We start from the raw sequence: 21,946 nt of genomic DNA, 5'->3' as shown, positions 1-21,946 counted from the left end.
TCAGGTATATGCATAATTGCGTATTTGGCGGCCAACACTATCATCGTTGATGACCGCTAAATTGATTGAAATACTTGTACAAATACATATGCATTTACATTTAAAATTAAACCAAGATAAGTTCCGTCTTCATTTGTATTGGTGCACACGTTTTAATAGCGTCTTTCCGTTAGTTTGCTGTGTTCAGTGCAAAGCTCTTAGTGACGTTTTTTCTTTTTTTGTTCTGCATGTGGTTGCTGTTGCTATACGCGGCGAATTGACGGCGTCACTCGCAACACCACAATGAAAAGCAAAAAGCTTTTTTCAATTCAAACAGTGATCAGCGCGTGACATTGTCTGCTCCCTTCGCACAGGCACAAAAGCTTTTTAACACATTTATTTGAATGAATAACAAATATGTATATATTTAATATATATTGAATGGAAATTGTTTTAATAAGCTCAAATTTCACTTCAGAAATACTTAAACTAATATGGTTCTTCATTATTTTAATTTGTATAGCAAATTTCTGCAATATAGTATACTATATATAATAGTATAACAATTCAGAAATATGTACGTAATAGTTTTAAATTGTATTAATAAATACATACATATGTATATTAGCATAGCTGAACTATCTACTCTCTTGCAATTCATTCTCTAGTACAGGGTAACTAAAGAGCTTTGAACAGCTGTTTTATACTCGTCACATACCTAGTTGCCAATTTACAGCTAATAAAACGTGCGCGCCTAGCTTGTTTTCTCGTTCTCTCTTTCATTCTTTTGATATTCAGTGTTCTTGCACGTGCACGTGCGCAGCGCCTATTGTGTTCTTATTTGGGTTAGTTAATTTCTAAACTAAATTTAATTTAAATAATTATTGGTAACAAGTTATGTGTGTCAGTTCGCAACAAATAAATATGTTTACGCTTTTGCTGTTTATCAGTAGTAACAAAAACAAAAATACAAATTGCGTGACGCCAGTGCCAATGACTGCAATTGCAACTGGGCGTCTGCTCTGTGAAACATGAGACGCTGATCTGTGGTGGGCTGATAACCCCCTGCCAGGGGTGTTTCAGTTGCCAACGGCTTGGAAAGCTGCACTAGGCTCCAGTGGCTGTGCTGTAAGTCTTCAGTCTGGCAGAGAAGCGCCTAAGGAACACACGTATAAAATCGGACTTAATAAAAAAAAAATAAGAGGATTCCAGTTGCAGTCATTCGGGCGAAAGTGTGGGTAGTAGGAAAAGTTTGGTGGTTTACTTTGTCATAAAAAAGTGTTCTTCATCTAAATGAACATAAAATGTGTTTACATGCATATAAAGGTTCATGTATGTATATATGTAAATGTATGTATATTCTGCTAGTGTAGGGCGTGAGTTCTATAGAATGCGGCTAAAGGTTGTTTCGATGCAATTTACATACAAACGTCAGACTTACACAGCATAGGCGGTACTGTGCCTTTGTAAGTGAGACAGTGGCTATGCGTGGACACTGTGGGCAGCGCAGTGTAAGTGTATTGGTGCATATATAAGCCGGCGCTTAGCGTAGGCTCGTATGCCTAGGATTTAGTTTGTGTGTGATTTTTAACTCGATCGCAAATGCATATGTATGTATGTATATAAAAACAAATACATACATACATACATGTAAAACTTTTATTACAGTTATAGTATGAAAATAGACATGTATGTGAATGGGAGATCGAGAGTGCTCTAAAGTTGATCTTGATAACAAAATATGTATGTATGTATGTATATAAAAGAATAAAATATAAAAAAATAATTGATTCGCTTCAGCTGTCAATTTTGATGATTGATTGATTGATTCAGAACAGATGCGAATGAATGCATTAAAACTATTACGAATACCTAGAATATTATATTTTCCATTGTGTATTTCTTACAGCTAATTGACAATGGGCATTTTGCGACTTTATGATGCAGCAGTATTTGATGCTGCCGATAAGCAGCGCATCCTGCAGCGCTTGCAGAGCGTCGACAAGGACCTGGTGTCGGTGCATATGGAGCGTTGCTATCATTTAGAGTATGATAGGGAAAAGTGCCCCTATCCTTTGGCATTGGAACAAGTGATGCATTGGTTGGTTAGGCAGCCGCTGCAAAAGATCAGCAGTCTCGAAGAGAAGACAACACTTCAGCTGGAAAACAGCAAACGTGAAATGCTGGTGGAGATTGGACCACGTTTCAATTTCTCAACACCCTACTCAACCAACTGTGTAAACATATTTCATAATCTCGGCTACACAGAGGTGCGTCGCATGGAAAACTCGACGCGTTATCTGTTGCGCTTTGCCACAGACGCAACTAGAGAGGTGTCTAACTATGTGACTCTCCTGGGTGACCGGATGACCCATTGCCAATATACTGCAGCGAATACGCCGCGCGAGAGCTTCGACGAACAGTTGCCGGCGCAGCAGGCCGCCTGGCATTACGTGCCAATACTTGCCGAGGGACGCACTGCACTCGAGCGCATTAATCAAGAGTTGGGCTTGGCATTTACCGATTATGACTTGGACTACTATTACGACTTGTTCGGCAACATACTGAAGCGAGATCCCACCACAGTGGAGCTCTTCGATTGCGCCCAGAGCAACAGCGAGCACTCTAGGCATTGGTTCTTTCGCGGACGCATGGTGTTCCAGGGCCAGGAGCTGCCCAGCTCCCTAATTAAACTCATCATGGACACTCAAAAGAACACGAATCCGAATAATACAATTAAATTCAGTGACAATAGTAGCGCCATTGTCGGATTCGAGCATGATGCTCTGCAGCCGCAGCTCGTTGACGGACCGGGAATTGTGGAGTTGAAGCGCGTTGAGTCGGATTTGATATTTACGGCCGAGACGCATAACATGCCGACAGCTGTGGCACCGTTCAGTGGCGCCACCACAGGCACCGGTGGCCGTCTGCGTGATGTCCAGGGTGTGGGTCGTGGCGGCTTGCCCATAGCTGGCACTGCCGGGTACTGTGTGGGCGCCCTGCACATACCCGGCTACAGTCTGCCCTATGAACCGGTTGGCCTGAAGTATCCGGGATCCTTTGCTCCGCCTCTGCAGGTGCTCATCGAGGCGAGCGACGGCGCCTCGGATTATGGCAACAAGTTTGGAGAGCCGTTGATCAATGGCTTTACAGTCTCGTATGGCTTGTTTAATGCAGCGGAGCCCAGCACTCGGGAGGAGTATGTGAAGCCCATTATGTTCAGTGGGGGATTGGGCACGATGCCCGCCTCGATGCGCCAAAAAAAAGCGCCCGAACGTGGCCAGCTGCTGGCCAAGATTGGCGGTCCAGTCTATCGCATTGGTGTGGGCGGTGGCGCTGCCAGCTCCGTGGAGGTTCAAGGCTCTGGCGATGCCGAACTGGATTTCAATGCCGTGCAGCGTGGCGATCCAGAAATGGAGAATAAATTGAATCGTGTTGTGCGCGCCTGCATAGAGCTCGGTCCACGGAATCCCATCTTGGCCATTCATGATCAAGGCGCTGGCGGCAACGGAAATGTGCTGAAGGAGCTGGTGGAGCCAGGATTCGCTGGCGCTATCATTTTCTCGAAGGAATTCAAACTGGGTGACCCAACAATAACAGCTCTGGAGTTGTGGGGCGCTGAATATCAAGAGAACAATGCCATACTCTGCAACCCAGAAGATCGCCAGTTGTTGGAGACGATCTGTGCACGTGAACGTTGCCCCATCAGCTTCGTGGGCGTGGTCACTGGCGATGGTCGCGTCACCTTGGTGGAGCAAGCGGCGCCCAAGGATATGCAGGAGGCTCTGCGGCCCGAGGTGCGCGAAAGCTTTGGCAAGTCCCCATTTGATTTGGAATTGTCGTGCGTATTGGGTGAATTGCCTAAGCGCACCTATCAGCTGGAAGCCATACCCGTTCCCAGCAAGGAATTGCAACTGCCAGCGAAGCTGGAGTTATCAGACGCCTTGGAGCGGGTGCTAAGCATCGTGGCGGTGGGCAGCAAGCGATTCCTCACCAACAAGGTGGATCGCTGTGTAGGCGGGCTCATTGTGCAGCAGCAGTGCGTGGGCCCATTGCAGGCGCCGCTCTCGGACTATGCCCTGACCACAGTTTCGCACTTTAGCCACTCGGGCATAGCCACCTCCATAGGCACACAGCCCATTATGGGTAAGCTTCTAGAGTATGTGCTAGTCTATCATTATTTGATTTGAATATTCCTTTGTGCTTAGGTCTGCTGAGTCCCGTTAACATGGCTCACATGTGCGTGGCCGAGGCGCTCAGCAATCTGGTCTTTGTGAAGATTAGCGACTTGGCAGACATCAAGTGTTCGGGCAATTGGATGTGGGCAGCCAAGTTGCCCGGCGAGGGCTATAAGATGTACGAAGCGTGCTTGGCGCTGAGCACTTTGCTGCAGGAGCTGCGCGTTGGCATCGACGGCGGCAAGGATTCCCTTTCGATGGCTGCCAAAGTAGATGGCGAGGTGATCAAATCACCCGGCACTCTGGTTCTCTCCACCTATGCCCCCTGTCCGGATGTGCGCGTGCGCATAACACCCGATCTGAAGGGTCCGGCAAGGGGCCAATCGAGTGCTTTGCTCTGGATCAACATAGAGCAATGTGCTCGACTGGGTGGTTCGGCATTAGCCCAAGCCTATGCCCAGCAGGGCAAAACGACGCCCAATATGGAGCGTACAAAGGCGTTGAGCGATGCTTTCCAGATCACGCAAAGCCTGCTGGGAGAAGGTGCTCTGCTGGCTGGTCACGATGTTAGCGATGGCGGCCTCATTGTTTGCCTGCTGGAGATGGCCATTGGTGGTCTGAGTGGTCTGGAGGTGGACATTAAGGAGGCCGTTGCTGGCATCTCTGAATATGATGCAGCGAGTGACACAATTGGCTTTGATATGTGTCTCCTGTTCAGCGAGGAATGCGGCTGGGTTTTGGAGGTAGATGAAGCCCAATTGAAGGCAGTGCGCTCACGCTTCCAGGCTGCAGGTGTGCCCAATTACTACTTGGGTCGAGCGACTGGCTTCAATTTGGATGTGGCTCAGGTGCTCATTAAGAATGGGGACAAAACACTGCTGGCCAAGCCACTGCTTCAGCTTTACAAGCAATGGGAACGCACCAGCTATGAACTGGAGAAGTTGCAGGCAAACGTCGAGTGTGTAACATCGGAATACGAAAGTCTCAATTACCGCCAGGCACCAGAATATAGGGCACCAGCTCAATTGCAAGCGGAGCTCGTCTTGAAGCGATGCACGCAGCCCGTACGCGTGGCTGTGCTGCGCGAGGAGGGCGTCAATAGCGAAAGGGAAATGATGGCCAGTCTGCTGCGCGCCAATTTCGAGGTACATGATGTCACCATGTCGGATCTGCACTCATGTGAGACAATTTGAACAATCACAATCAATTCAATTATCATATTAAATTATCTAATTCAATTCATTCACAGGCAAGACGACTCTGTCAAAATATCGCGGAATCGTCTTTCCCGGCGGCTTTAGCTATGCGGACACCTTGGGCTCTGCCAAGGGCTGGGCAGCCAATATATTGCACAATGCCCTGCTGCGGTTCCAATTCGATGCATTCAAGAAGCGTGAGGATGTCTTCTCGCTGGGCATCTGCAATGGGTGTCAGCTGATGACATTGATTGATTTTGTGGGCAGCATCAAAGCTGAGGATGAATCTCCTGTTTTGCCTCAGCTGGCGCTGCTGCAGAATCGTTCGCAGCGCTTCGAGTGCCGTTGGTCGACGGTTCGTATACCGCCCAATCGTTCGATAATGCTGAGCAATATGGAAGACTTGGTACTGGGCTGCTGGGTGGCCCATGGCGAGGGACGCTTTGCATTCCAAGATGAGCAGTTGCTCGAGCAGCTGCAGAGCGAAAAATTGGTAACGCTGCAATATGTGGATGATAAGGGCGTGCCCACCGAACTGTATCCCATGAATCCCAATGGCAGTCCGCAGGGACTGGCTGGCCTCTGTTCGCCCGATGGACGTCATTTGGCATTGATGCCGCATCCGGAGCGATGCAGTGCCATGTATCAATGGCCATATGTGCCGCCCGGCTTCGAGGTACCCGCCAAACAAGTCGAGAGTCCTTGGCAGCTGATGTTTAACAATGCCTACAAATGGTGCACTGCATCGCTGGAGTAATTGAGCATTTGACAAAACGTATGGATCCAGAACAATCATTTTCCTAACTAATCAACTCACATATTTATTGGGACCTGCCATTCCAAGAATATTATTAACTGTAACTATTTTTCTATATTCCAAATGATTTTTATATAATAGCAAATTATATATTAGCTATATTATCTGTAAGTCTTTAAGCACCTGAGGAATAAGCCTTTCTTTAATTGACATTCCGCTTTTCATACTTTTGCATGTTCCAAGCTATATTTCTTACGTCTAAAAACTGTTTGGATTATTAGAAATACGTTTATTATTCAATTTGAGACTACATTTATGCAACTATTCTTTCAGCACTCACATATTGATTTCTAATTTTAAATTTGTTTATATTCAATAAATATATTACCTATATACCAGATACTCAATAATCGTTCAATAAAATATACATATTTCCGCTCATTTCAAGCTTAATTCACACAATCTTTAATTTCTTTAAACTTATGTTTCACATATATTAAATCTAATCTCAAAGCTTTTCTATGACTAGTGAAATATATACAGACGTCATTTGCTAAGTACAACAAGAACAATATAATCAACAACTGCACAGCTAAACTAATTTTAAACGTAAGTCTTAATTTAACAAGTTAATTAATGAATTTGTCAAACTAATGCGAAATTTGCAGCAGGCATTTCAAATAATTTGCCTTGGCGCCTGGCGCATTCATGTACTTGGAGTTCCAGTCGTGTTCGTTAATGTGCAGCACCTTATAGCCCATCATTTCCAGATGCTTGATCTTTAAAGATTCCGGGCCGCGCAGTGCGGTCAAATCGTTCTCGCAGAAGGAGTCCAGTTTGAGCAGAAGTATGGCCACTCTGGTAAGGATATAGAAAACGTACATATGTCGTACTTAGATATAGCTATTATAAATAGTATTTAAAGTTTTTACTTAGTTATGCGATCCAACATCGTGGCCTCAACGGCTGGCGCGGGCATGGGTCGTTTGTCCTTATCGAAGTGTATCACAAAGTCTATTTGATAGCCATAGGGCGTTGTGTGATTGCAGCGAAAATAGTTCTCATCCTTGAACAGATCGCGCAGCAGCTGCTTCACATCCGTATTAAAAGCGCTGGGTACAACGTGCTCTAAAAGAAATTATATTCTAGTTTATTCCCATTGAGCTCAAATACAGTATATACGTACTCTTGCTTAGCTGTGCCTCCACGTAGTTCTGCTGGAACCAGGGCACATTTGTTTCGGGCATATCCAGGCAAACGGTGCGGTTCAGTTGCATCACGCGATTCAGCACCATGCCAGGATATGTGGCCTTTGAGTAACAGATCTGGATCTCGTCCTCAATGCGCTGAATAAACTTGACGCAGAACACCTGGTTGATCAGCTGCTCGGGTATTGCCTTGTAGAAGCAAAGCGCAAGGCACGATTGCACCAAGGATAAGCCGCTCATGTGATCAAAGTCGCTGTGGGTGAGAGAAGATAGAGCTCATTTAATAGTACGACTAAGAGAATTATCCTCAGTGAGCTATTAAAGAGATCACAGCTGGTACTATGAATACGTCAATATGCTGACTGTGCTACAATCTTCCCATCTTAAACATCAACTTTTCTACCCACCGTATTAGGACCAAAGCAGCATAGTCCAATGCCTCCAGGGAAGCAGGTGTGTAGCCCAGATTGTAGGCGCAGGTGAGCACCTTCTCGACTGTGTCGCCCGTTATGTGCTCGTGCTGTTGGGCCACATAGTCGAACATGGACTCCAGCAGTTCCGGCACATAGTAGTGCGAGGCATTGAAATTGTAGGCCATCTCGCGCACGACACGCGAATTGAGATCGTTGCACTGCAGAGTCTTATAGTGGGCTAGCGCTTGGTTGTACACCTGGCTGTTCTTCAGAGCTGTCGAAGATGATGATGGGGATGAGGATTAGCCACAGGATAAATTATTGGCAGACTGACTGATTAACTTACTCTTGCGATGGCTCAGCGTGCGCACAATGATGCTCAGATCGCTGGCATTGAGGGGCTGCTCTTCGCTGTTGCTCAGGTGTCGTTCGGCACAGGCAATCAGGATGCTGTCCATGGTGGCCAGCTGCATGGCCAGCGCATGTGGTATATGCTGGCGGAAGCGCAGCTCGCAAGCGATCTGCATGCCACGGCTGAGCAGGAAACAATCCTGGATAGTGAACTGTGGTGCCATACTCAAGATCTTGCTGAGCAGAATATTGGGAAACTTCTTCCAATCAAATGGGGTATGGCCATAGCCCAGCACGAAGGCAGCCAAACGGGCGAATTTTGTAGGCAATCTACCAGCCAGATCCTGCTCGATGGAATCCATGCAGAGGTGACTCAGCTTACGTTCCACTTTCTGATGACGATAAGTTCCGCCGAGGTTGTTGTTGAAGTTCATGTAGCGCTGGCAATGCCGCAGAAAACTCAGCTGTGACCGCTCCTGGGCGCAGGATGGCAGCTGGTCGGCCACTGCGGACCAATAGGCATCGCAGTAGCGCACATCCGCGACCTTTAGAGAGCGCAGCACGCTGAAGAAATGTCCGCTGGCGTTGGGCAGCTGCCAGGCGGATTCGGTGTGAAGTAGTTGATGGAATTGCTGCATGTAGGCGTCGCGCTGCTGCAGTGAAGAAAATGGCACGGCGCAGAATAATGCATCTGCCGTTGGCTCCTGTTGCAGCAGTGTAGCCGTTGCCTGCTTGAGCGGCGCTATGAGTGCTGCCGGCTCATGATGATGGAGAAAGGTGCGACAGACGATCTTCAGATCATTCGACTCCAGTGTGGGCACACAATTGCACAGCGCCAGCATCAGTTGTCGTATCATGGCTGTGTTCAAATGTGACCAGGTGGGCTGATTGAACATGTGAAGTAATTTGAGTAGTGTCTTGGGCGTGGCACTGCTCAGTGTCCCAGACTGCAGTAGTTCAGTAACGCGTTGCTTGAATCTGGCTAACATTTCTGCATCGATAAGTGGATGCAACTGGAAGAAGCAGGTGGATAGGAGGCGTGCGTCTTGTTCGTCTTGACAGTTGGTCACATGCTGCTGCAGGTGTGGAATAAAATTGCGGCAGACAAGCGGCGTAAAGAAATCCCGTTCCAAATTGATAGCCACCAGCAAACGGGAGAGCGCGGGCAATGCCACCAGTTCCTTGTCCACAGCCAACTCGATCATTTCCAGAGCACGCATGAGTATACGCTCTAGTGTGGGCTCGCTGTTAGGCACGTGCATCTTGCGTAGGTACAGATAACAGCAGCTCAACTGATCCATGCTCATGGAGGCTACATGGAATGCAAAGGAGGGAAGCAACTGCTGCAGCTGGACAGTTAGCTCCGACTTCTCGCTGCCTGACAGCTGCTGATAGAGGGTCCAGAGCATAGAGATGCACTGCACGCGATGTGGGAGTTCTAGCTGGCTTTGGGCAACCATATCCAATAGCTCCTGTGGACTGCGTGCTGCACTCAAAAATAAATTATGCTCATCCTCCAAGTTGCCGGCAGAAGAGGATATTTCGCAGCCATCCAGATCATCTACCTGTTGCTCATGATCACTGCTAAAGGTTGAGTGGCGCTGCATGCTGTAGGTATGGGTTGCAGCAAGAGGAAGCAATTGCTTCAGCTGCTTTGATGTTGTCCTCGACTGTGTTGATTCTCTGATAGGCGGCTTTGCGCCCATGTTTACATGCCGCCGTAACAGTTGCAGTTGTCGCATTTGCTGCATATATTGCAGGTATTTGCATGGCGAGCGCGCCAGGTAGTTTAAATACATTTGCAAAATTGTAATTTTTATACAGAAAAGTGTGTGTGTTAAATAATAAACAAACTGCGACTTGCTAAATGTGAGCGCGACGACCAACAGCCTTGCGGGCACTGCCAACTTGTGGCGAGTGATGTTGCAGCCCTGGTAATGCAACGGACGTTTTTAAAGGAGACGCCGGTGTAAGCTTAAATAAATATGTAAAATTTAGTGGAGCAGCTGGAATGGAGAGTGAGAGGACAAAGAGATCAGCTTGTTCTATTGAGCTTCGTTGTTTTCTAAGCAACACAGCTCAAATGAACAAGTGCATTGGAAGAAAGTTCAAAAATCAAATGAGAACTATTCGAAGAGAACAAATTTATAGAGCTCGCAGCTGTTCACTCCACAAACAGCTGATTGATAATTTGAAAATACTATTATCTTTTGATTTGAAATTAGTCATTTGGCAGCTTTAAGTGGCTGATATAATTAATAATAATTGTTATTACTTAATAAATGTTGCAAAATCACGTAATTGTGCTGCAATCGGGCTATGCACATGAGGATGCAAATGATCCAAATGCGATGCGTGCCAATTGCAGCTGTACGCTAATCCGTTGCCGTGATAGCAGCAATATCATCGTGGACACCATGACCGCATGGGATGGCGAGCACTTAAAATCTCTGCTAGCTGGACAGGGATTGCAACCGGATGATATTGATGTGGTTGTATGTACACATGGACACTCGGATCATATTGGCTGCAATTATTTATTCCAGCAAGCGCGCTTACATATCGTCGGCTCGACAGCATCTAAGCATGATCTTTACACCGAGTATACCGGAGCTTTGGATACGCACGGAGAAGTTCTCTTGGAGAAGACACCTGGGCATACGTTGAGTTGTGCATCGGTTATCGTGCACAATAGTCAGTTTGATGGCTCCACTGTGGGTATATGCGGAGATCTCTTCGAGCGTTTCGAGGACATAGACGATGCCCAGATATGGAAAGCTGCTGGCAGTGAGGACGAAAAACAACAGGCGGAGCAACGATATCGCATAGCGCAATTATGCCAATATATAGTGCCCGGACATGGGAACATTTTCCAATTGAATGATGAAATGCGAAAGAAATTGAAAAATATTTGAAGTATTTGGAACGGAGTTTCTGGGGCCTGTTGATAAGATTACTTGTTTTGAGGAGCAAGCTGTGATATTAACATTATATGATGCCTTTTTTTTCCTATTTTATAGGCGCTTGTATGTTTAAATCAAATTTCGTCTTGCACTCGTTTCGTTACAAGTTTTTTTGGTCTCAAATTTTTTTACCGTTTAAGCGAAGCTATGTTTCATAAATCAATAAAGACATTGCCTATTTAAATGCGATATTGTTAGCAAAAAAGGTTTGGCTACTGCTTCAAAATTTCTCGTTCAGTTGCAGCGACAACATAAACGTTTTTGGCTGCTGCACTAAAAAATTAATACCGTACAAAAATCTATATATATATTTATATATATTGATATATAAATATATATATATATATAAGCAAAAGTATAAATATATATATAGCACTGGACGCCAACCAGCTCGAGACTGCAATAAGATCATCTAACGAAGCAAGTAATCGAATCTTTCGATATCGGTAAACAGGTTCAAATCTTTCGCATTAGTCAAAATTAAATAATTAAGAAAAACCAAAATCAAGTCGAAAGAAATAATAATACAAAAAAAAACTGATAAAATACATTGCTATCCGCCAAAATTGCATAGGTGTATATATTTATATATATATATAGATATATATATACATATATTTATATATATATATATTTATATATATACATATCTATATATAAATATTAAGAAAGTAGAACTTAAATATGAGCCAGGCGTCAACAAGTGCTTTTAATACACAACGTAATCGCTATTATAATCCCGTCTCCCGGATCCAATCGTTGATACAAAATCTGGATGCTGAACTGATAACCTTATGCAAGCAATGTTCGCTGCCAAAGAATATATCGAATAGCAATAACCATTACGATAATATCATATCGCATCAAACGGGCAGCCAGCTTAAGCATGCGAGCCTCAACAATATTTTGGCACAAGCGCGCTCTGCTCAGCTCAGTAACTCGACGGGTGGGCTAGCCCCGGATGCGCACAAGCGTCAATTGCGCAACACCTATCGAACGCGCGTCATTGATGCCTATCGCAATCGTCGCATATTTACCGTTTACGGTAATTATCACACGGTGAGGCGAGCGCTGGTTAGACGAGGCTGGCTTGAGAAACTGCCAGCTGGTCGGCATGCCAAGCTGCAGAACATGTCGGAGGATTCGCTGTTGGAGCATGCCAGACGTGGCAACGACTATGAAGCAGTGGTCATATCGAAAATGATCAACAATTTCCCCTCGTTCTTCATATGGCAGAGCAAGGCACAACGCGATTTGTTTCCGGAGGTGAAACCGTTCCGGAATCGCGTCAGACGTAGCCAATTTCTAGACTTTTCCACGAAAGTGGGTCTGGTCGGTTGTGCGGAGCAGGAGCGCTGGTTTCGAGAAGATGGCGTCTGTGGCATGAGCTATCCCCGTTTTTATCGCCTTGGCGCCAACAGCATGGAGGAGCGTGCCGCATTCATTGAGGATTATCATCAGACGCAGGCGCGCTGCTTGCTGCGGTTTATCAAAGAGCACCGTCCTGCCGAATTGATCGATCTTGAGAATGGCGTTGTGATGAGCATTACGATAGACTTTGCATTGAACAAAGTGAAGGCAATGATCAGGCAGAAGGAACACTACTCGCTGGATGATGCGCGCATCAAGCTGCCAACGCCCACCGAAATGATCGAGAATCAATCGTTTATGGTACAATCCTCCAAGGTACTCCATTCCGGTGCCAAATTCAAAATCAACGAGAAGGTCATGGCGGAGTATGCGCGACTAGCTGGCCAATATCTTGAACAAATTGAATCGCTACGAAACGACTATCGCTGGGATGGTTGCCGTAATTTGTGGATCTTGAAGCCTGGTTATCAATCGCGCGGTATTGGAATTGTCATACGTAGCTCCCTGGACGACATCTTACAATGGACATCAAACAATCAGAACCGCAAATATATCGTGCAGAAGTATATTGGTAAGTGTAAGAGCAGCCCCTCTCTGGGAAGTCATATTATTCTTCTACTATCGATAAAAATCGATAGTTTTTTAGTTTATGGTTAACACAAGATCTGTTTCAGCTAGAGATTTTAAATTATATAAGGTAACTCATGCTGAAATATTTAAATATTCTCTTTTCTCTCTGGTTGTAGAGCGTCCATATCTGATCTATCGCACCAAGTTCGACATACGGCAGTATATGCTGCTTACGATCAGCGATACGCAGGTAACGATATGGACATATCGCGATTGCTATTTGCGGTTCAGCTCCCAGGAGTTCACAATGGATGACCTGCGCGAATCGATACACCTGACGAACAACTCCGTGCAGAAACGCTACAAGAACAAAGTGAATCGGGATGCGCGTCTGCCGAAGAACAACATGTGGTCGCTGGATCAATTCAAATGCCATTTGCGACACGTTGGGGCACCGGACGGTACATGGCAAAAGATCTACAATGGCTTCAAACAGAATCTGGTCGCGGTGGTCTTAGCCAGTTTGGATGAAACGGAATTGGTGCCGAATGCATTTGAATTATATGGCTGTGATTTCATGATCGATGAGCACTTTAATCCCATATTGATTGAGATCAATTCGACGCCAGATTTGTCGGCCTCAACGGAGGTGACGGCCAGAATATGCCCATTGGTACTAAAGGATTGCATTCGCGTCGTTCTGGATGTGCCCCGCAACTCCTTGGCCGCCACGGGACTCTTCGAGCGCGCCTTTCAGGTCAATTATAATGTCAACAAGGAGGTAGATGGTACGCGCCCACTGGAGCTCAATGGCACCCAGATGAAACTGCTTGACACCATGCCGAAGATACGAAACAGCCCGAGGACGCGACTGCTACGCAAAATTCTGAACAATGTCCGAGCGACGACAAGCAACAAATTCGGCAGGGACAAAAACAAAACCGCAACGCAGACACCAGCCAAAGTCATCGTGGGCAAAGTGGGCACGAAAGTAAGACCATAAAACTTGTAACGTCTGCATATACATATAATTACAGTTGTACACGATTTGAATACAATATATTGACTTGTGCAATGTCTGTCCGCCTGTCCATTAGCTTTAAGACCGCTAGTGAAACTTGAGAGTTGGGATTTGGAGCATAGACACTTTGGTAATTCCTTCTTATTGAGTGTAAAGAGCCTTTCGAGAATTATTATAATATGTCTGTGGATTTGAATGAAATTTCTATCAAACAGAACTTATATGCTATGCATTATATTATATAGGATATCTAAAATAATATCGTTGGGGGCGTGACTTACAGAACTACCACTTAAAATTGAAGTATTTTTGAGTTTTATCTAGTTTAACTGCTTCATTCTAATCTATTTCATATGTTTATCTGATATTCTTCCCATAGAAATTATCTCAAGCGGGCTCAAAGATGATGAATACCAGCGCAAAAGTTGCGTTAAATTCGAAAGCTCGTGAAAATTTGGCCTTACAATATACAGCACCCAAATGAGAAACGAAAGAGTCTGGTACGTACATCTATAGCATCATCTTGATATATAACTACTAACTAATATATGTATGTATACAAATAAATCGCAGTGTAGATAGCCAAGTCAAGATTAACTTTGCTGCAACCCCCAGAAACTATTCGAGCTGCTAACGATTGACTTAAAAAAAAAATATACCACAATAACTTATATAACAATTTATTGAACTGCTTTGAGATATCTATGAATACAATTCTCCCGGTCGCTAAAAGTCGCCTTTAGCTGATAAGCAAATTGTTTTTCAACAAGTAATAATAAAAGAAAGAGTTAATAATTTTTCATAATACAAATCATATACAATAAATATAGTCTCTGTAATGTTATATTATTAATTCTTTTAAGGGTAACCGCTTAGTGTCCTCACTGCTGAAAACGTATATCCAAATGGTATTTTTAGTATGGTAAGAGATCATCTAGTGAAGTAGTTAATAGGAGTAATGGGGCCTTGCATTACATTTCACTAAAATATAAAATTTAACTATACATTTCTCTTAAAATATTAAAAACGTGGATGAAGCTTCAAGTATTTACTTTCATCTAATTATTCAGGTAATTTCTGTTTAAATAGTTTTTAATGGAATTCGTATTTATTTTATATATTTTTTTTTTGAGTAGGAATTAGGAGTTAGGAATTTAAAGCAAAAATACCTCCAGCTTTGATATAAGTATTTATAATCTAGTTCGAACATATTTTGATAACAATTTTAAAGTTTTTGCGATTATCTAGATAGGAAGCTAAAAACATTTACTAAAATACAAATATCAAACATAAACTTTTATGTACAAAATATTTAGCAGTTGATAGAATTTGAAATTCCTTGGATATTTGGATAAACGTTGGCTCAGTGGGTGGTTGATGGTGGTGGTGGTGCTGGTGGTTTAACAAGTGGGCAGCGCTGGCACCGTCAATTTGTTGGCCAGTTGAACGTTGCGTGGACTGATGGGAGGCGTGGAGTGGGTTTGGGTCTGGGATGGGGATTGCGATTGGGATTGCGATTGGGTGAGCTGCAGCTGCAGCTGCTCGCTGGAGGCCTGCTTCATGGCAGTGACGATGGGCTCGCCGCGATGCAGGGCCTGCACCGAAATGCTAATGGGCAGCCGCGGTCCATACGAGCGGCGGCCAAAGGTGCGGCCGATGGCATGCAAGCTGGCCGAACTCTCGATCTCGGACTTGGTGCGGGCAAAGCGACGCGAGCAATTGCTATCGAGCAAATTGGGAGCTGCTCTCAAGCGGGAGCAGCTCGTGGCAGTGTAGGTGTTCCCGTTGTTGGTGTTGCTGATGTTGCGCAGACTGCGCCACTTGCGCTCGCCCATGACTGGAGCCGTGGCCGGCGCACTGAGTGGCTCCTGTTTCTCGAGCAGATTATCGGCTGCCTGATTGGCATAGTTTTTGATCAGTATCTTGAACTTCTTATCCGTGACCTCCGCCTGCTGATTGGCGAAGCGTGGTCCGCAGCTGCGTTGCCGCTTCGGCTGCAGAGCGGTGCTGGCAGCTGCCTCGGCGCCAACTCCTGCGCCCATGGTGCCGTTGCGCTTCTGGGTGACGCTTAAGAGCTGCGTAATGGAGCGACCCGCTTGCTTCAGCAAATACGGACAGGGTGTACCAATGCCAACTGCAGCTGTTGCTGGTGTAGATGTTGTTGCAGTTGTTGTTGCTGTTGTTGTTGTTGTTGGGGGTTTGAGTGTCGAGGCATTCGAATTGCTTGCTGGCTGAGTGCTGCTAATGCTGCTGCGACTGCTGCTCAACGGCTCCACCATATACTTCTCCATATACTCCGTGGCATTGAAGGTGGGCATGGCACGATGGATGCGCGACAATGTGGCAGCTGGCACAATGGCGGAACGTTGGCGAAAGACGCTGCTGGTGGCCAGGACTGCGCTCCTTGCGCTGCTGCTGATAGTAGTAGTGGCCATGGCCATGGCTCACCTTGTGCAGCAGCTGCTTGCCCTTCACGAACAGATTCAGGCCCATGTAGGCGGGCGTGGGCGGCACCACCTGGCGGTAGGCGAGCTCAAAGTTGCCCATATCCGCCTTTGGATCCACTCGACGATCGATGACAACTGAAAGTATAACAGAAATTTAAGAGCGATCTAAGTTATCCATTTGCTTTTTACACTCTTCCCAGAGAGTATATGTCTCTCCAATGTCTCTAATCCTAAAGTCTTTCATTGTACAATCTCTTCTTCTTCAATCTTCACCCCAACTCACCCTTGACTACATCCTCCAAGCACTTTGGACACATTCGAGCTGTCACGCTGGTCGTCGCCCCAAGATCTGGACTCGAATTGATTTCTATAAGCCAGGGATAGAAATTCTCGCATATCATAAAATCGGCGCCAAACAACTCGAAAGTATTGGGTCTACGATCCATGTTCTCCTGCGATGCCAGCATGGTGCCCACAATGGCCTTACGCATGCCCGGATATATGCGATCCAGCCACATATTCGATTTGCCGATCTGTCTGAGATAGGCCTGAAACGAATAACAGTCCCACATGTTCTCGCTGGGCAAGCGCTTGTCCCGCTTGCCGTTCGTATACTTCTTCTGTATCGCATAGTTCGTCAGATGCACCGATTCGTGATGATTGCTCAGGCTGTATTCCTGCGAACTGAAACGCAGATAGCTCTCCCGGTAGAGCCAGACCACCAGTGGCTGGGTGTTGGTTATCAGAAACCATTGGCGTATATCGAACTTGGTTTGGAAGACGATGAGAGGTCGTTCTTAAAGAGATGTGGAAAATGTTTGGTAATAAGTTATTAATAATGAAAAATTGGTTAGAGATAGGCACAAGTAAATCTTCTTAAGGGGAATTTAAGGGCGTCCATTTTAATTGCAAAGTTGTTTTAAGCACTATAGATGGATCGAAGGGATCTTCATAGGTTTTTATACAAACTTAAAGGGAATTCTAAATTAAGTTAATTAGCTAGATGAGTGAAATCTTTAGTAACATAACCCCTCATTTCTCTTGGAGCTGAGCTAGGAAGGCTTTAAAGAACTTTGCATCGTAAGATATTATCTTATAATGTAAAAGACTTTCCCAATTCTAGACCTTCTCGCATAGTTATTCGCGCTGTCTTTCCTTTATTCGCTGTTTGTCCTTCAACCTGTTGCTTCAACTCCTCATTTTGTTGACAGCCCAAATACAGAAGGCAATTTTTCAATACAAATCCAGAGTCTATAACAATAACAAGAACAAGAACTGGTAGTAGCTGCGCTTTTAGGCCAACATTTTTATGTTGCATATATGTCTCTAGCTCTATTTATACAAACAAATATACACACACGTATATAGATATATACATACATATATAGGATATAGTATATTTGTGTGTGCGAAACATGTGCGTGCAATGCAGTCATGGGTAGAAAACTTGCTACGTTTACGCCCAACTGTTAAGGCATCAAAGCCAACAACAACACCAACAATGTCAGCGGCCTGATTTTTGACCCACATTCTGACGATGTTTGTTTATAGCATTGCCTCTATTCCAGAAGAGCTGGAACTCATTTGCAAGCATGTTAAAGTATATGTAATTTTTTGTTGTTGACGAACTTTAAATGTAATCTATGAAATGAGCCGTCAAATTGAACTCAATTATGTATACCCTGTGCTTGGTTAGCTAGCATAAATAGGGTAGCTGTAGCCAGAAATTACAGGGTAACTATATCTTTATAACAGGTACTTTATATATAGCTCTTGCCTTTCCAATAATAGATCACACTCAGCTATCTACAGGGTATACCTTAGTATATTTCATCTATAAGTCTGAGTTCTTCTCTTTCTCCTCCTCCCTCTCCACTTACCTATATACTTCTGTACGACATAGCGACTCTTGGAGGCTATCGATGGATTAACGACGCCCAGGATCTTCTTAAGATTATCCATTAGGAGTATGCCACGCCCCCGGCATTTGTTGGCCGGCTTCACGATCCACAAATTCTGATAGCCATCCAGACTGTACTGGGGCCAGTGCACCTTCATCTTCTCAACCAGAGTCACACAGCTCTTGACCATGTGGTCGAGTGTGCGCTGTCCGTCGTGCTGGATGCGTCCATCCTCGTTGACCAGCTGCTGGTGCTGGTAGAGGAAGGCATCCCAGTCGTGCTCCCATATCTTGGGCGGATCCTCATAGTCGATGTCGTTGTGCTGGCAGCTATCGATGTAGTCGACCAGCCGCTTGTAGGCAAAGTCTATGGAGGAATAGGGTATCTTGCCGCTGGGCGAGAATACCGAATCCGAGCCCTGCTTGTGGTACTTGCAGAGCATGGCCCGCAAGTAGGCCACACAGGCCGTCAGCTTGAAGTTGTCCACGAACTCGCCCAGCTCCTCGGGACTCCAGACATTGTAGCAGCGCGGAAAATACATCTCGGCCATGCCCTCCTCGAAGAACCAATGGAAGTCCCGCAGCTGGCTGCACAGACCCTCCTTCGAGGTGAACGGCGCCCGATGGAACTTATTGATGGTCATGCCCGGATTCTTGGCCTGATCAATGTAATCGCATTTCTCCTTCCGGTTCGTCCACAGAAAGTCCACGGGCATATGCTCCAGAAATCTCGACATTATGTTCCTCTCACACTTCATCACATATTGACGCCTCGTCTCGCCCGCCTTGCGCTTGGGCAGACGCTGCGTCAGATCCTCGTAGGTCATCTGGCCCAGGGGCAGCACCTTGCGATGCACGTCCAACTTCTCGACCCATCCGCGCGCGAGCAGAGCGTTGCGCACCGAGTGAAAGCAGCCGCGGATGGTGAAAATCTTGTTCTGCTTCGCCGCCTCCTGCGCTTTGCGTCGCAGCTCGTTCATGCGATCCGTTGTTATCCAGGTGCGACGTGCTATATAATTTGTGGGCGCGCCTTGTACTTTGCAGTTCTCCTTGTTGCTGTTGTTGTTGTTGTTGTCGGGCTTCTCAATTGCCCTGGGCGTGGGCGTGGGCGTTGCAGGAGCTGCGGGCGCTGCTGCTGGCGTCAGCTCTATGCTGGGCACTGTGAGAGCTGTGGGCGTGGCTGTGGATATGGCCATCGCCAGCCTATTGCACAACGTCGCACTGGAGCATTTATTATTATGCTGCTCCTGGCCAGCGCCAGCGCCAGAGCCAGCCTCGACAACCCCAACGCCAGCCTTAATGCCCGCATTTGGTTCACTGCTCGGACGCGTTTGCTTCTGCAGCAACTCGCGCATAGCCAACGACTGACGAATTCCTCGCAAGAAATCAAAGTGAACGCAACGCGAATCGGTGACTGACTGACTAACTGACAGAAAACCGTTCGAGACTGGGCCACTGGGTAATTGCTGTCTCTTTCACACGCTCTCTCTCTCTCACTCTCTTACTCATTCAGTTGTCTGTTAATTTTGGGCGGTCGGAGCGGGGCGGAGTTGGTGACTGCCTGGCAACCATGTTGAAGCCAGTTGAGTTTCGGCTCAAACGACTCTATTAATAGACTGTGCAAGCGCGAGCCAAGGAGTTGCTGCCAGCTGCTCTCACAGTGCACGGGAGAGGGTGGTAGAGAGCGGGTGGAAGGGAGCGAAAGCAGGCAGTGTGTGCGGCAGAGGAAGCGCAGTGAAGGAGTTCGAATCGCGTCTTAGCATAAAAGTATTCAGCTGAGTTGGCAGTGGGTTAGGTCGACTGCAGCGAAAGGTTTGCTTGACTGGCTGAACCTAGGTCAATAGAATATTAATTGAGGAACATCTAGAAGTAAAAAAACATATGTACAAATGTAAATACATACATATATAACAAATATATATATTTTTGAAATTGAATCAATTAAATGAAGGAACTGATTCTAGCTTGAATAGAAAATTTTACAATATTATAAAAATAACTTAAAACCATATTTTATACATTTTTGGCTTAGCTTACTATTTTTTAATAAAAAAAAATAAATAAAAATAAAAACATTATTTTTATATATTTAAAATAAATTAAAATTACTTTTTAAAACAGGGTATAAATAGTTGAGCTTCGGCAAAACTAAATTCAATCAAAGGAAATGCAAAGGGTGTCAAAAATTCCAATTCAGGCGCATATTAGACACGAAACAAAGTAAAATCTAATCACGATAATTGATAAATTCAATTCATTAGAACTATAACAATTATGAATTATTAATTATTACTCATAATTGATTGAGAAGTTTTGGTAAATAATAGGATTCTCAGCGGCATAAGACTCTATGTTTTACTAAGGAATTTTTTAAGCCAAATTTGAAACTTGCAAATCAACTTAAAAATTTAAGAAGTTTGATAGACTAATATTATATATAAACCTTTAACTTAAGAAATATTCAAATTACATAAAAAGCTCAACAACGGACTATAAATTGCCGTTTCATGTAAAGATTCTCGTTCTAACTTAAACTTGGCAATCGTATAAAACAATTTAGATTTCTCTAAAGGAACTTTGATATATCCAAAAATAGAAACCATATACAAAAGTTGGGTAAAGTAATCTCTTCTAGAGCCACAAGCAAAAAAAAAAAAAAAAAAAAAAACAAAACATGTTTTGCGCGATACTCGATTGTTGTTGTTGTTGCTGTTATTGTATCCTTGTTGTTTGGTATTGGTGTTGGGTTGTTGGGTTGTTGTCGTCACAGTGCTCTTGGCTTATGGCATTTGGCTTTGGTGACGACGTCAACGCCGTTGCTGTCGTCAGACGCGGCTCATATGAATGCTCGACCGAGCGTGTGAATCGCGAACCGGAAATGGCAAGCTTCAGGCGAAAAGGGATATGTAGGGGTGTGCATGGGTGTGCATGTGAGTGTGTGTTTGCATGTGTGTGTGCATGTGTGTGTGATTCTTGTCTATTTTCGCAATTTGTACAATGGCAGCCTTTTCAATTATTTGCAAAATAATCAAGTTAACTGTTACCGCAAGTAAATGGGGTAATCGCTGGAGGGGAAACGGGCGGGTGCATTGGAGACAGGTTTTACGTCAGTCGATTATGTTTCCATGTGGGTGGAGGTAGATGTCTTACCTGTCCTTACCCGTATGACGTTGTCTTTTTTAAATGTTCGTTGGGCCTTTGTGTATTTGGTTCAAGGACATCTTCAGCCACAAAACTTAATTTGCGGCCGGGTTGCGACTTGCTCTATGCTAAGGTGGTAACTTTTGCTGCTTCGGCACGGTGCACGTGGCAACACCTGCTGCCCACACACACACACAGACACAGCCATACAGACGTTGTTGTGTGCCGCTTCTCATGTCCTTGCGTGTTGTTGAAGTTTTCCTTTTCCTTTTCTTCTCTTTCTTTATTTGCAAATCCTTTGCTTATATTGTCTTGCAAACATAGCCTCGGTATTTAGCTCTGTAGAGCGGGAGATAAAGCTTGTAGTTCCTCTTGTTGTTGTGAGTGGAAAGGTAATTAATTTCGCTTCAATCGCTGAGGTAATAAAATCAGTTTAAAAATAGTTTTGCAG

General features: G+C 45.0%; 5 protein-coding genes across 6 annotated transcripts; 3 read left to right on the top strand and 2 right to left on the bottom strand.

Moving 5' to 3' along the window:
* The first annotated feature begins 748 nt into the window (after positions 1-748).
* Pfas (phosphoribosylformylglycinamidine synthase) lies at positions 749-7,521 on the top strand. Its single transcript, XM_030386026.2, has 4 exons — positions 749-824; positions 1,889-4,125; positions 4,188-5,336; positions 5,407-7,521. The coding sequence occupies exons 2-4, from the start codon at positions 1,899-1,901 to the stop codon at positions 6,108-6,110; spliced, it is 4,080 nt and encodes a 1,359-aa protein (XP_030241886.2). The 5' UTR covers positions 749-824; positions 1,889-1,898; the 3' UTR covers positions 6,111-7,521.
* LOC115563291 (uncharacterized) lies at positions 6,542-10,011 on the bottom strand. The gene is made up of 5 exons (XM_030386029.2): positions 8,078-10,011; positions 7,726-8,005; positions 7,297-7,571; positions 7,043-7,238; positions 6,542-6,968 (listed from the first exon to the last, which is right to left on the bottom strand). The coding sequence occupies exons 1-5, from the start codon at positions 9,879-9,881 to the stop codon at positions 6,761-6,763; spliced, it is 2,763 nt and encodes a 920-aa protein (XP_030241889.2). The 5' UTR covers positions 9,882-10,011; the 3' UTR covers positions 6,542-6,760.
* A 279-nt stretch (positions 10,012-10,290) lies between these two features.
* Positions 10,291-11,229, top strand: LOC115563300 (metallo-beta-lactamase domain-containing protein 1). The gene is made up of 2 exons (XM_089258123.1): positions 10,291-10,577; positions 10,629-11,229. Exons 1-2 carry the CDS (start codon positions 10,365-10,367, stop codon positions 10,995-10,997), a joined length of 582 nt encoding a protein of 193 aa, XP_089114249.1. The 5' UTR covers positions 10,291-10,364; the 3' UTR covers positions 10,998-11,229.
* Positions 11,057-14,851, top strand: TTLL3B (Tubulin tyrosine ligase-like 3B). Of its 2 annotated transcripts, XM_089258102.1 has the most exons (6): positions 11,057-11,251; positions 11,419-11,499; positions 11,714-12,987; positions 13,163-13,977; positions 14,387-14,507; positions 14,586-14,851. In XM_089258102.1, exons 3-5 carry the CDS (start codon positions 11,730-11,732, stop codon positions 14,489-14,491), a joined length of 2,178 nt encoding a protein of 725 aa, XP_089114228.1. In that variant the 5' UTR covers positions 11,057-11,251; positions 11,419-11,499; positions 11,714-11,729; the 3' UTR covers positions 14,492-14,507; positions 14,586-14,851. The 2 variants fall into 2 exon arrangements, with proteins under 2 accessions (XP_089114228.1, XP_089114229.1); XM_089258103.1 differs by lacking the exon at positions 11,419-11,499.
* A 333-nt stretch (positions 14,852-15,184) lies between these two features.
* On the bottom strand, positions 15,185-20,170 carry TTLL3A (Tubulin tyrosine ligase-like 3A). The gene is given in 4 exon segments (XM_030386028.2): positions 15,185-16,400; positions 16,402-16,589; positions 16,738-17,250; positions 18,335-20,170. Coding segments are annotated over 4 exon segments (3,069 nt in total). The 5' UTR covers positions 19,710-20,170; the 3' UTR covers positions 15,185-15,407.
* Between the last annotated feature and the right edge of the window lie 1,776 nt (positions 20,171-21,946).

This window comes from Drosophila navojoa, chromosome 3 (assembly GCF_054131105.1).
Source record: "Drosophila navojoa isolate 15081-1374.11 chromosome 3, UAZ_NAV_1.0, whole genome shotgun sequence".
Lineage (NCBI taxonomy): Eukaryota > Metazoa > Arthropoda > Insecta > Diptera > Drosophilidae > Drosophila > Drosophila navojoa.
Note: the sequence above shows the minus strand (reverse complement) of the source record. Positions and strands in the feature narration are given on the sequence as shown.